Raw genomic sequence first — 14,029 nt, 5'->3', positions numbered from 1 at the left:
ATGAGGCGTAAGACATGGGTTTTACAGTCTCCAATAATATGGTGACACCTCAGATAAAGCCTAAAAATTGCACAAAAATACCATAGAACAAATACAACAGATTTTGGACTCAACAGAGAGAGAAGAGAGACAGAGAGAAAGGAGAGAGACTGGCTTGACCCACGGCCTTGACCAAGCTGTGGGTCACCCTCTCTGACCTTTAGGGTGATATAATCCTTAAAGAGTTAATCTTCCATCTCTAGGTTTTAGTTTTGAATCTAAAAACAGGTTTTGAGGCATCCAGAAATGGGTCATGGCCGGCCAGACACTAGACCCAACCGGTGGTGCGTTTTTTGGGTTGTCGGTGATGGCTTGCAACTGGTGTGCGTTTTCTGTTGGGTGGGTTCTCTTTTCTATTTGGAATGGGGGTGGTGTCCGGTTGGGTGATGGGTTTGGCCGGCGATGAAGATGAAAGGGGGCCGCAAAAACTGCTTTTGAGAACGTCAAACCTGCTGAAGAAGAAAGGGGATTGCAAATAATTATGTGTTTTTAATCCTATTCTATAAGATGAGTTTAGCTTACATGTAAAAAATGTATTAGGGGCTGCAAAATGGGTCTTTTACACTAAGACCGGATAGTAGGGACTCTAAAAAAAAAAAATGATAGTTAAAATATAAAATAAAGAAATAAAATTTGCTAAATTGATTTGAATGCTCGTACTATTGATTGGTCTTTGGAGTCACCAATTTGAGCATGCAACTGGGGCTTGTAACTTGTAATACTCTGTTGTCCGGATCAAACAATTTGCTTTTTGACGTACGGGAACTTGGGAAGTGGACATGTTGTTTGTATGTTAATGTAACAATTCGTGAACATTGGTAGGAAATTCTTTTAATTTAGTATATTAAATTGGAATTTGTTTTTAAAGTATTTAATCTTCATTTGCATTTTAATCTGATAATTTTATTCAAAATACATATCTTTTAAAAACATATATCAATTTAATAGGTAAATTAAAAAGAAAACTTTATCCATAATAGTTATAATTACGCTATAAAAAATGACAAAATAAAGTTGATTGTCATTGGCAAACACGTAACCAATTACAGAAGATTGAAGATGCAAACAAACAATTTCATGCACCAATCCATACACAAACCACCTCTCTATGTTGACCCGTAATTGCAATATATATCCGCCACTCATCATTCTCAACAACTGGGGATTTTTTTTTTTTTCTTTTTCTTTTTTCTTTCAATTGTTGTCTTATTGTCCTTGGAAAATTCATTTATGATCATGTTTATCCTATGCATGCAATTATTCTTTATGACGCCTAGATGAACCTTATTATAAAAAATATATATATAAGATAAACGGGTCATATCAGGTACATGTTTTGCCAGCCCTGCGTTTATTCTATAAAGTTTCAAATTTCTTATAATCTAGTGTATTAAACTAACATATGTTCTTAAAATGTATGATTCTCATATTATATGCAGTTTTTACGTGCTTTATAGACAGTTATCAATTTTTTTAACCTAATTTAGAAGAAAACATGATGCTATCATTTTTTTTCGAAATTCTTCTGGCGAAACTTATGGGACAAGCATCTAGCTTGTACTTCCAGCTAACCCTAATTTTCACCATATAATTAATACAAGTTCTTAGCTACTCACACATGATTGCCAGCACAGCATTGGAATGAGTCAAAGATGTGAACCTTCGTATATGTTATGGATCAACTCACGCAACATATACAAATGGTTTCCTTAAATTTCCAATAACCGTTGAGATTAAAAATATAAAGCCAAAAACAAGCATCTTCCACCAATAATATAATTATATTTAATAAAATAATCATGAATTCATGAATCATACATAAGCTGGCTGGCTGGCTACCGTTAAGGTTTCATTGTCTCAATTTAATTAGGTTGTCTTGTTTACTCTTCTTTTTCATTCGACTATTGCAGCTAGAAAATCCTGTAGCTAGCTAGGAGATGTTTGTGTTTGAAGCTATTTTGTCGTAGTCATTAGTTAAAGTTAATTAAGGGGGAAAAAATTATTTATAGACGATAAATATATATCCAATAAAAGTTTTCGTCCTCAAATCATATTTCTTTGTGTGAGCCAATAGATTTTATTTTTAATTTTATGAAATTTATTGAGGTCGGAGATTATCATAGTAGAGCCATTAAATGAGGGAGTTGACATTTTTTTGGGGAGGGGGGTATGATAATACTTCGGACCTATATCTTAATTCTAAGTGATATTAGATTTTTTTTTTTTTTTTTTTTTTGGAGTAATTATACTTATCACATCATTATCCTTCTAAAGTTGATGAGGCGTAGTCCTTTCAACAACAACAAAATAAAAATCAATCTAATTGCACGAGATATTATAGGAACCAACATTAGCTCTGAGAGATCAAACAGAAATAAGAAGGTAATGTATAGCATTACTTAGATCGGACAGATATAAGCTTTTTAGTATGGTCTAACAAAATTAAAGACAAAAAGAAGTTCAACAACAAATAGGACAATTTTTCTTTCAAATTATTCTTCCAATTTAGTTTAAACTGGTGTGCTTTTAAAGCATATGATTCTCATTTCTCACATGCAATTTTAATAAAACATATGATTTTTATATTATTTTTAAAAATATATGTAAGAATCACATGCTCGAAAAATATTTTTAAGTTTAATATACTCAAAAAATACATGTTAATTTAGTAGATTAAATTTTTTTTAAAAAAAATAGAGAATGTTTGTAACTATAAATTTGACTACAAAATCATTTACAAACTAAAATGAAAATCCATTATTGGTGAAATAATTAAAAGAAAATGAAGAGTCAGATAGTTTGCTTAATTATTCACCAATTATAGATTGCTACGTTAATTTATAAATAACTTTATAGTAAAAGTTATAGTACTCTTAAGACTAGTCTTAAAAAGAATTTGACTTAGGTATTGTAATAGAAGTATTAGATTTTGTATATGTGATATAGTTTTTTCAACTGCATAGACTTCAATCCAAGTATTTTATGAGAGAGAGAAATTAAATTAGACCATTGAAAAAACTATAACAGAAATAATATATATATTTCAAAACACATTAGCAGATAATCGTGAATGAACGGTGATTTGACACCCCCAAATGGCGCTCAAGGTCAAGATGGGAAATTCCGGTGGGCCCCTCAGAGATACCGAAAGCCCGAGGGGAAAGGGGGTTCCTTTCCTTTCAGTTTTCTAGTCTTGATTCATTGATTCAGCTCCTTGCAGTGGGCGTATGTGTTTTTGTGTATATAACCGTCTCTTTCCTTCACACCAAAATCAAAAATATCTCTCCCAAACTCTCTCTTCCCTCCTTTGGGATTCCAGTCCCAGAAGCTCTTTCTCTCTCTATTCCCTCTCGCTGTTGATTTTCATTCCTAATTCGTCGACACCCCACTTTCTGTAAGTTGTTACTTTTACCATTTAAAAGCTTTGTTTGGTTCCTTAAAAAGCCCCCCCCCCCCCCCCCCCCCTTTTTTTTGTGTTTTGATTTTTATGCAGAAATGAGGAAAAGGGTGTAGTTAACTTTAGGATTCTCTACTTTTCCTTGGTTTTCTCGGCAGCCAAACGTAGGCTGGGAATTATTTGTATTTTATGCTGAGCTCAGCTTAGTGCGTGGTATTTAGCTTTCTTTCTTGGTGTCATCATAAAGTTTTTGCTTTGATTTTTGTTCAGTTATTACTATTTGGGTATGCTCTATGCTGCTAATATTTGTGTCTGCCATTAATTATTAGAGGATTAGTGCTTCAATAATTAACTAAAAAACTTAACTTTGTTCGATAATCAAATTCATGTTGATTTATATCAGATTGAGGGAATGGCTAAACAAATTGTTCCCACACAACCGGGTGCTTCTTTTGAGTACGAGCTTCTTGAAGATGATCCCGACCACCCTACAACCGTTGTGGCCTCCTCAAGCCAGATAAGTCCATGGATTGAACCTTCGAAATTGAAACTTAGACACAGAATCGGGAGGGGCCCATTTGGGGATGTTTGGTTAGCAACTCATCATCAGTCGACCGAGGACTATGATGAGTTTCATGAAGTGGCTATCAAGATGTTACAGCCGATCAAAGAGGAGCACACGAGGGCTTTGTTGGATAAGTTTGCGGAATTGTTTTCTAAGTGTCAAGGGGTAGGAGGTGTTTGTTGGCTGCATGGGGTTTCGGTTATAAGTGGAAAGGTAAGAGTATTTGTATTTGTGTTTGTATTTGATGCACTGTGGGGAGATTGTGTAGTCTGACATCAGGGTTGCTAAAGAATGATTTTGTATTTGATATATTACAGATATGCATCGTTATGAAATTCTATGAGGGATCGGTTGGTGACAAAATGGCTTGCCTTCGTGGGGGGAATCATTCATTGCCTGATGTTTTGAGGTGGGTTGGGTTCAGATTAGATAGAAAAGTATGTTTTTATTGTGTTTCTGTTTAATGCATAAAAATATCAAGCATTGAGTGTTCAATTTTGAATGTATGTTACTGGTTACAGGTATGGTATTGATTTGGCTCAGGGAATTCTGAAACTGCACTCAAAAGGGATTTTAGTGCTTAACCTTAAACCTTCTAATGTGCTTCTTAATGAAAATGATCAAGCACTTCTAGGAGATTTTGGTATTCCTTATCTACTGGTTGGAATCCCATTGCCAAGCTCAGATATGGCTCGCAGGCTTGGAACACCAAACTATATGGCTCCAGAGCAATGGCAACCGGAAGTGAGAGGTCCAATATCCTTGGAGACCGATTCATGGGGATTCGGGTGCACCATTGTTGAGATGTTGACTGGTGTTCAGCCTTGGCGTGGGAGATCTCTAGATGAAATTTATCATTCAGTTGTCAAAAAGCAAGAAAAGCCATGTATTCCCGACGGCCTTCCTCCACTACTTGAGAATGTTCTTATTGGTTGCTTTGAGTATGACTTGAGGAGTCGTCCTTTGATGACAGACATATTGCGTGTGTTTCAGAGGTACCTCTCCCCTTCAATTGTATGTTTTGTTTTGTGTTTACAGATATCAAAACCTCACCTGATATAGGAGGTTTCCTTTTGAGTTAGCTGCAGGAAATTGTCATCATGTTATACTTAGTTTGCTCATTGGTTGTCGTGTATGGGCACATGAGTATTTTTTATTTTTTTCCTTTATAAGTAATTCAATCTTATTAGAAAGCGCAAAGAGGCGTGCAACCCAAGTATATATGGAGTATACACAAGCTACACCCACTTAGGGAGGAGAAGAACACAAATTAAAAAATTTGAAATTATAAAAGCGAGAACTGTTGATAGTAACCATCCACTTATAAAGAGTTTTGAACAATATATCTTTTAACTCTACAACCGTTCTTTAACAAGCTTCAAAACTTTGGGAATTGTGTTCTCTCCTGATACACCACATCATGTAAAGGGGAGCCATCTTCCAGACTTCTAAAGTACTGTGACTATTAAATTGGCCTCTCCAACTAGTCAATAACTCCACCATCCGTTGGGGCATTACCCACTTTATCCTGAAACGATGAAAAACTAATACCCACAAGTCTCTAGCTACTTCGTAATGGAGCAAAAGATGATTGATTGATTTCCCGCTCTTTTTGCACATGCAACACCAGTCCATTGCTATGGCATTTCTCTTTCTTAGATTATCCAAGGTCAAGATCCTCTCTAACATTGTTGTCCAAACAGAGAAAGCCACTCTCAAAGGTGTCTTATTGCTCCAAATGCTCTTCCGAGAGAAAGAAAAGCCAGCATGGGGGACTAAGCGCATGATGAAAAGATTTGACTTGAATATCTGCCTTTTGGAAGGGATCCAAAGCTGGATATCCACTTCGTTGCTCATGTTATTTAACTTATCTTGACATGCAAGATTTAGTTACAGTTTCTTAGGTTTTTGGTTTTGCGGGTTTTACCATCTGAATGATTAGATTAAAATCAAAATTTACTACTAGAAAGGTCTTGTTTAGTGGATTAAATGTTTAATTTTAATTGAAAATAATGACTCCAATTTCAAGCAAACTTTATTAATGAAAATACTGTAATAGAAATGAAACTGTGGAGTGTGGATCAAAAGTTGACAGTGTAGTAGACAGCTGGTTTTTGAGGTATCCATTTTTGGTTGAAAATAGAGTTTTAATTGATCACGTCAGGAAATGAGAAATTGACTTCCCTAGTTGCAAAAGCAGTATGTGCCAATATCATAGTCCACCCAGTTGGGAGTACACGAGCTTCTTAGGGTTTGCAACATGACAGGTGTGTTCTTGATGGCAGATGCATTCATGAGAAGTGAAATAGAAGGAGAGGAAATGATTGACTCAAACTCAATTGACGTGATTCTTAGTTGCAAGTTTGATTATTTTATGGTGCACGAGGATGTGAACACTAGGAAAAGAAAAGAGAATAGTAAACGATGGAATACTCAAAATCTCTTTTCTCATTCGGATGGATATCATCTCATAGTTGTCCATGACTATTTATGCTTGGGTTACACTTTGCGCTTTTAATGATATTTCGATTACTTATTAAAAAAATAAGATTGTCCATGACTATTTATGTCTATAGCATGTCTACATTAGACGTGTCATGCGTGTATGTGTGTGTTTTTGCATGCCTACATACATCTTTGTCTTTAAGTCAAAAGACTTGTGCTATGCATATGTTGAAGTTTCATAAATGAAATCATGATAGTCTTGATAGATATACCTGTCTATGAAAATCTATTTGGATTTCCATGGTTGATATTATGCTGCACTCAGTTGCATTTTGTTGCTTTTATTGTTTGTCATTCTTTATAGATAGCTTACATTATAAAAATCTCTCTAAGCAGCCATCCCCAATAAATGATCAAATTATTACTTGTGGTTTGGAAGCAAATTACTTTGTGTAACCAGTTGATGTGATTATATACAACAGGAAAAGTTGGTAACTTAAAAAAGTGTGCAAAATAAATTAGAGGGCTTCCAATAGTGGTATACATTATGAAATCACTCATTATTCTGTTAATGTCTTTTCTTACATTTAAAAAAAAAAACTATGTCTTATTTTCCTTAATTTGCAGCTTGAAGAATACCATCAACGATGATGGAGGCTGGGCAGGTCTTGGAAGTGGATCAATCTTGGAAAAATCAAGTAACACTGGTTACACAGAGTGGTTCCTTTCAAAGGATCATCTGCAAGTGGGTGACACGGTGCGTTCCAGAAAGCCACCAAACTCGTGCAAACCTGAAAACATGGAAGTCCCAGAAGGAACAGTTGTGGGTCTAGAACGCGACACAGATAGAGATGGTTTTATTTTGGTGAGGGTCCATGGCATCCATGACCCATTAAGGGTTCATGTCTCAACTCTGGAGCGGGTCACAATTGGCTTGGCAGCTGGTGATTGGGTACGCTTGAAGGAAGAAGACAAGAAGCACTCACCAGTGGGTATTATTCATTCCATCAATCGTGATGGAACAGTGGCTGTTGGATTTATAGGGATGCAAACTCTTTGGAAGGGAAGGTCTTCTGAGTTCCAGATGGCAGAATCTTACTGTGTGGGCCAGTTTGTTAGACTGAAAGCCAATGCTTTGAGCCCTCGATTTGAATGGCCTCGTAAAAGGGGTGGCGCTTGGGCTACAGGGAGGATTTGGTGGATCCTACCCAATGGGTGCCTTATTGTCAAGTTCCCAGGGATTTTGACTTTTGGAGATGAGTTGACCCCCTACTTGGCTGATCCAGCTGAAGTAGAAGTGGTTACATTTAACACTTGCCCAGGGATGGTAAAGAAGTATCAGCACCTTGAGGATTTTCACTGGGCAGTGAGACCACTTTTGATTACACTGGGCCTATTTACAGCCATGAGGCTAGGCATCTTAGCTGGAAAGAAAATGGGGATGTCGAAAGCGAAGAAGCGTCAGGCCAGTGCTATACAAACAGACAGTGAACACATGGATAGCCAAAATGCTGGCAACCCTGGATGGATCCCTCCAAAAGTGGCAAATATGCTTTTCAGAGAAGGTGTTAGCACTGTTCGGTAGTTTCTTCTGCTTACTTTATTTGCCCCAAGCTAGTTAACTTTGCTACAATGCTCATATAAATTGGCGTAGCTGGGATGTTAGCTAGTGCAGGGCATTTTACTGACACTCTTGGCTGAAGTGCAATAGAATCTAAATATTTCTGCCAAATGTTTATTTATAGCTTCAGCTCAAACATACTTCTGGCTGTTCATAAAATTGTAAAGATGCACTCATGCTAGATCAGTAATATGCTGTAATTATTCTTATATTCGTTGGTTTAGCTGGTGCACATGTTCTTTCAAATCTCTGGAAAACTTAGTCCTCAAACACAGGACAGGTTTATGAATATGCTGGCAGCTCGCAGCTGTGGGTTTATAGATTCTTGGGAAAATTAAAATTTACCCTCTTAAAGTTGACAGCGTTTTTCAATTTGAATACCAAAGTTTCAATTTTTGCAATCCATCTTCCCAAAGTTTCAAATTTTTGTAATTTGACCAATTGTATCCAAAACTTCCCATATTGTCCCTATTTTTTATTTTTTATTTTTTATAAAAAATTTAAAAAAAAAAAAAAAAAAAAAAAAAAAAAAAAATCGGTGTGGCTCCTTTGGCCATCTGGCTATTTTTGCACTCCCAAATTTGTTTTTTTTTTTTTATAAAAAATAAAAAATAAAAATAAAAATTAGGGGTAATATGAAAATTTTGGAATAATATTGATCAAATTGAAAAAATTGAAACTTTGTAGGGGTGAATTGTAAAAATTGAAACTTTAGTATTCGAATTGAAAAACGCTGTCAATTTTAGAGAGGTAAACTATAATTTTTCCTAAATTCTTTTTTGGGCTACTTCTAATGATGTTGAATTTGGACGTATTACCGGCCAAGCAATGTAGAAGAAAAACCCTCATGAATTAACCAGGTTAACCCAAGCTTCCCTTGTCAATTGTGATGTGGAGTTGTTGCCCAGCAATTAAACAAAAAAGGAAGATTATGTGGTTTCAGAAGAAACCCTTCGGAAGAAATAACTACTTGCACATATCAATTGTTTGTCATATTACTGGAATTTTGTTATTCAGCTTCCTACGCTATATTTCTATTTTCTGAACCAAATGGAAAAGCTCCTTTGAATTCTTGGGACAATTTTCATGTATGATATTTTTAGGGCCGATAATTATTTATATTATCCATGAACCTAACAAAAGTCGGTACGAAATTAGCGAATTAGGATTGAAGAGTCTAATTTGTTTAATTAAATGGATTGATTTAATGTTAACCTATATAGTCTTATATTTATGTTTAGACATAACCTAAACTTGACATGTGACATTTAAGATTGATAATTTTTTACATAATATGCAAACTCAATGTAAACCCAACATAAAATTAGTGAATTATAGTTGAGAGATTTGATCCATTTAATTATATGAATAAAGTTAGAGTTAACTAATATAGTTGTACATTCATATATCAACACGATCCAAATGTGCATGTATGGGTTCACTTTTCATTGTAGATACACCAATAAACATAACCAAGATGGTAAACTGCATAACTTTATCCAATACTAGGAGAGAGCGAGAGAGAGAGAGAGGTGCTGGGAGCTCAAAAGAGGTATCATTCACATGATAATGGCTTCAACCCCGGATTCATTATCAAAAGATCTAAAAGAACAAAATTTTAGTTAGCATACAACAAAGAAACAAAGCCTTCTTCACATGTGGAAATTGGATGTCAAGAAGGTTAAAACAGTGGAGCGGATCGATAATGACTTTTAGCTCACACAGAAGTCAAAGCTGTAAGATATCCATTTACACTATCTGGCCACAAGCTTCATAGTTTACTAATCCGCACAAACAACAATACCAGCCCCTCGCACAAGCTGCTCCGTCAAAGCAGAAAGCCGTGCAACTTCCGATTTAACAAGCTCCGCTGAGCATTCACTATGATCAGCCACACCTATTATAGTATCAGAGCCATTTTGAGGGAAGACACTTCCATCACTATCAGCATCAAGGCTAAGGAGGCTAGCTTTATTTAAAAGTTCTCGACTCATGCCGGCGAGTTTGTGGAGGGCACTAGTTGCAGCTTCAACTTCCAGTTGAGCTGCCTCAAGTTGAAGCTTCTCAATTGCCAAGTCCCCAATGCTTCTATCACCTATCCTCTCTTGTGCCAAAGCGTAAAGCTTCCTTAGATCATTAGCTTCTTCTTTCATTTCTTCCTTCATCTTTTTTAGTTCTTTCTCCTTCCCATCTAATCTCCCATGAACAGTTCTGAGCTCCTCGTCTTTGACTGTTAGAGCCCTCTTTACAGCTAGTAATTCCATTTCTTTCATTCTTAAGCTTTCTATGGTCAACTTGAGCTCAGTCTCAAGTTGTCTTTTCTGCATGCTAAACTCATCCTTAGGTTTCTCCAATAGTTGCTCGAGTGAAGTGTGGCCCATGTCATCAAATGCTCCCATTGCGTTAGAGTTTTCAACCTTGATGGAGACGACCAGTTTATTTGTGAGCTCTACAATCCGTTCAGCCACAGTTTCAGCTTCAGAGGATTTCAGCTTTGCATCATTTAACTCATCTTGCATCATCTGAACATGTTCGTCTTTCTCCTTGAGCAAAGTTGTGGCCTGGATAAGCTGATCCTCTCTACTGTTCATAAGCATCTTTAACTCTCCGATTTCCTCGTTTAGCTCCTCCAACTTTGTCCTCGCATTTAAGAGTTCCAAGTCTTTCTCCTCCAAGATAAGCTGGAGTGCAGCCTGCTCAGATTTCAAATGCTGGATTTCTAGCTTAGCGTCCACTGACTCTGACTCTTTAACCTGAAGAATATTATGCATCTCTTCAAATTCTTTGTTTTTTTGCTCAAGCTCTTTCTGAAGAAACGACATCTCCTGGACTGCCTGCTGCAGAGAAGATTTCTCTTTCTTCAACTCCTCCTGCAACTCCTCCATTAGCTCTTTCTCCATGGATAAGTCCCGTTCAAGCTCCCTATTTCGAGCCTCTGCAACCCTAAGCTTCACTCTCTCAGTCTCTACTTCTATTTGGGCATCCTTCAAACTCGCCATGTAAGACATAACACTTTTCTTCAGTTCTTCAAGTTCTGTTAGTTGCTTTTCCAGCTGCACCTCCTGTTCTTCCATTTTCTGTCGAGAGGATACCAGAGATTTCTGAGAAGAAACCAACTCAGACCTCACGTCAGCAAGAAGCTTTTTTACTCTTATGAAATCCTCAAGAGTTTCATTTGTTTCCCTTGCATGCTGGGATGCTTCTTCCGCCAGCTTCTTCAGTTCTTCCTGTGCTAATAACCATTCCATTGTCCGCTTCTCTAAATTGGCCTCTGCGACGTTCAACTTCTCCTCTTCAAGTTTCCTCAGGGTCATAGAAACTTCAAGTTCTTCTTCTTTCTCCTGGAAAGCTTTCCGGAGTCCTCGAAGCTCATCGTCTTGTTTTCGCATGATTTCATTGGCCTCATTTAAGAGCTGAGCTTTAGATTTAAGGTCAGAATCAGTCTTGGCAGCTTCTTCACTCTTCTTCACCAGTTCATTTCTCATTTTATTCATTTCATCTTCTTTTAAAGACAGTGCAGATAGGGTAGCTGCATTCTCCTCGTCTCTCTCCTTGAGTTGAAGCTTTAGATCTTCTATCTGTCTGACTTGAGAAGCTAAACTAAGATTAGCTTGCTTCAGCTCTTCTACTAATTGTTCATGCTTACAGCTAGCAGCACCAATTTCTTCTTCACGTCGCTTCAACTCCTCCTTTGCACGGTTTAAGTCACTATGCTCCAACAAGACTATCCTTTCAGCATCCTGTAGATCTTGTTCCTTTTTCTTCAAGGCTGCCAATGCAGCCTGAAGATCAGACTCCAGGATCTCAAGGTTAAGCACCAGCTGAAAATCTTCAGAGAGATGAGAATCTCCGCTCATCTGTTCTTCCAATTTCTGTGTCTGTGCAAACAATCTCTGAAGAAGAACCTTTGCAGGTTCACTCGCCCCATTATCATTAATGCTCAACTTCCTGTTATTTAAGACTGAACTGATGACCCTCAAGGAGCAGCCACGTCTTTTTGACGTTTTCATAAAAGCTAGTTTCTCCTGCTTCTTGTTGAGTCTCAAGGAACATAACTGCAAAAAACATTACACAAAAATAAATATTTGCTCAAACATTTGGAAACCTATTGATCCAAACGCATCAGTCCAAATTTCAAAGTCACTACCTTTCACTCCATTTTTAGTACGAATCCAATGTGAAGTGCTAGAAAAAATGTACTGGTCCAGAAAGGAATTACGAATAGAATGGGTACTACCCAAAAAGGAGATTCACGTCATTGAGACTAAATTCATGAGAGAAACGTGGAAGACAGTGAAGATTCATGAAAAAATGAATAATTAATAAGTCAAAAATAATATTTAGATTTTGTGACGATCTCAAATGTCCAGGCGTAGGGACAAAAATGTCTTGCTGAGAAGCTCATGAAATCATTTGAAATTTCAAAATTCTGCGGAGAGCACAAAGTATTAAGTTTAGTTTTATCTACAATTTACCAAAGTTTTGTCCAAATATTGGCCAATTTCGTCAAAAAATATTTCAAATTCTTCGAAGGGAGTAGACAGAATCTTGTCAACTGTCACAAAAAAATATTTAATATAAGTATGAATGCAATGAACAAGAAACAAAATCATATAATGCTCTACAAACCACATTTTTACCAAAATATGCCAAAAGTTTCAAATTTCTTTAGAACCATAGTTTCTAACATATAATTTAGAAATATTATACTTAGTGCATTGAAGGACACATCCTCGTCCTTTCAAATGAGCTAAAAAGGCATTAATGAGCACTGGCCATTCAATGGTTAAATGGGGTTCTTCAAGCATTATCAGAGGACCAGATTTTTCCCCGAGGGTCCTTTGCTAATGATTCATCTTTACTGTTGTCCAAGAGCTCCACCCCTTTTGCTAAATAACTTTTGATTTTGTACAACAATCCCAAGAAATAACACCACCAATTTCCCCCAAAAAACAAAAACCTAGTTTGGTTCCTTACAGGTCAGTTCCCAAATGATCTATCCCTAGACTTTTTTATTCAAACCGAATGTGTATTTTGCTTTCTTAATTCAAGTTAATCAAATATTGATTTCACAAAGCGTTGTGACAAATACTAGAATGAACAAGCCAAGCAACAAACCAAATTTCATACTCTACATTTCCGATTATTGTTTATATCTTCTTATTTTATTACCCAGTTCTTCTTTTCTTCTAATTTTTTCTTTCTCGGTAACCAAACTAGCGTTAACATTATATTATGCAAACATCAGAATCTTTAAAATTAAAAACCCAATAAACATGCGCGCACACGGAGGGGTACCTTGGAGCGAAGGTGACAAAAGGCGGTGGGAAGACTGGGGCGAAGAGCGGCAGAGAACGCCATGGCGCACCTCTGGGGTGCACATCCGCGCTCCCTCCAACTATTTTCTCCGATCAATCGCTCGCCCTTTCAAACCAATCTCACCCAATATAGATTACACCAACACAAATTACAAGTTATGGGAGAGAGAGATTATAGAGTTATAGTGAAAAGAAAAGCGAGGGAGGGAGGGCTTTGTGGGTGGATAAAGGGATCGCAGGGAAAATGCTCACGTTAGCGTTAGCCACCACCACAAGTTTCCTTTCGTTGTTAATGGAAATAGGCCAAGTTGCGCCGCCGAAAATTAGAGATTGTTCCTCATGTGGAACGGAAACTGTAAGCCTTGTCAAAGAGGGAAAAAAAAAAGCGGATTCAGAGATTCTTCTACGTGGCGATTAGTACAGTACATGGAGAGAGAAGAGTGAGACCACTGGACATGTAAGCCTGGACATGAGTGAGACCACTGGTTGGTCGTGGCCACTCATGTCCAGCCACCTGTCAATGTGCCTTGGCTGATTGGGCCATAGCAACCGGATGGGGCCGATGAGCCTATAGCCCCATTTACACTATATCATTTCTCATTTCCATTCCATGGCAATCACTTTAAAAAATAAAGTAAAAAAAA

At 37.0% G+C, this 14,029-nt stretch overlaps 2 protein-coding genes across 2 annotated transcripts; one reads left to right on the top strand and one right to left on the bottom strand.

The window, feature by feature from the left end:
* Positions 1–3,171: 3,171 nt before the first annotated feature.
* LOC132189807 (Protein kinase superfamily protein) lies at positions 3,172–8,278 on the top strand. The gene is made up of 5 exons (XM_059604602.2): positions 3,172–3,433; positions 3,840–4,214; positions 4,319–4,410; positions 4,523–4,996; positions 7,074–8,278. Exons 2-5 carry the CDS (start codon positions 3,849–3,851, stop codon positions 8,029–8,031), a joined length of 1,890 nt encoding a protein of 629 aa, XP_059460585.2. The 5' UTR covers positions 3,172–3,433; positions 3,840–3,848; the 3' UTR covers positions 8,032–8,278.
* Positions 8,279–9,600: 1,322 nt separating this feature from the next.
* Positions 9,601–13,765, bottom strand: LOC132190236 (Myosin heavy chain-related protein). The gene is made up of 2 exons (XM_059605161.2): positions 13,366–13,765; positions 9,601–12,122 (listed from the first exon to the last, which is right to left on the bottom strand). Exons 1-2 carry the CDS (start codon positions 13,426–13,428, stop codon positions 9,849–9,851), a joined length of 2,337 nt encoding a protein of 778 aa, XP_059461144.2. The 5' UTR covers positions 13,429–13,765; the 3' UTR covers positions 9,601–9,848.
* Positions 13,766–14,029: the final 264 nt, after the last annotated feature.

This window comes from Corylus avellana, chromosome 9 (assembly GCF_965113065.1).
Source record: "Corylus avellana chromosome 9, dhCorAvel1.hap1.2, whole genome shotgun sequence".
Lineage (NCBI taxonomy): Eukaryota > Viridiplantae > Streptophyta > Magnoliopsida > Fagales > Betulaceae > Corylus > Corylus avellana.
Note: the sequence above shows the minus strand (reverse complement) of the source record. Positions and strands in the feature narration are given on the sequence as shown.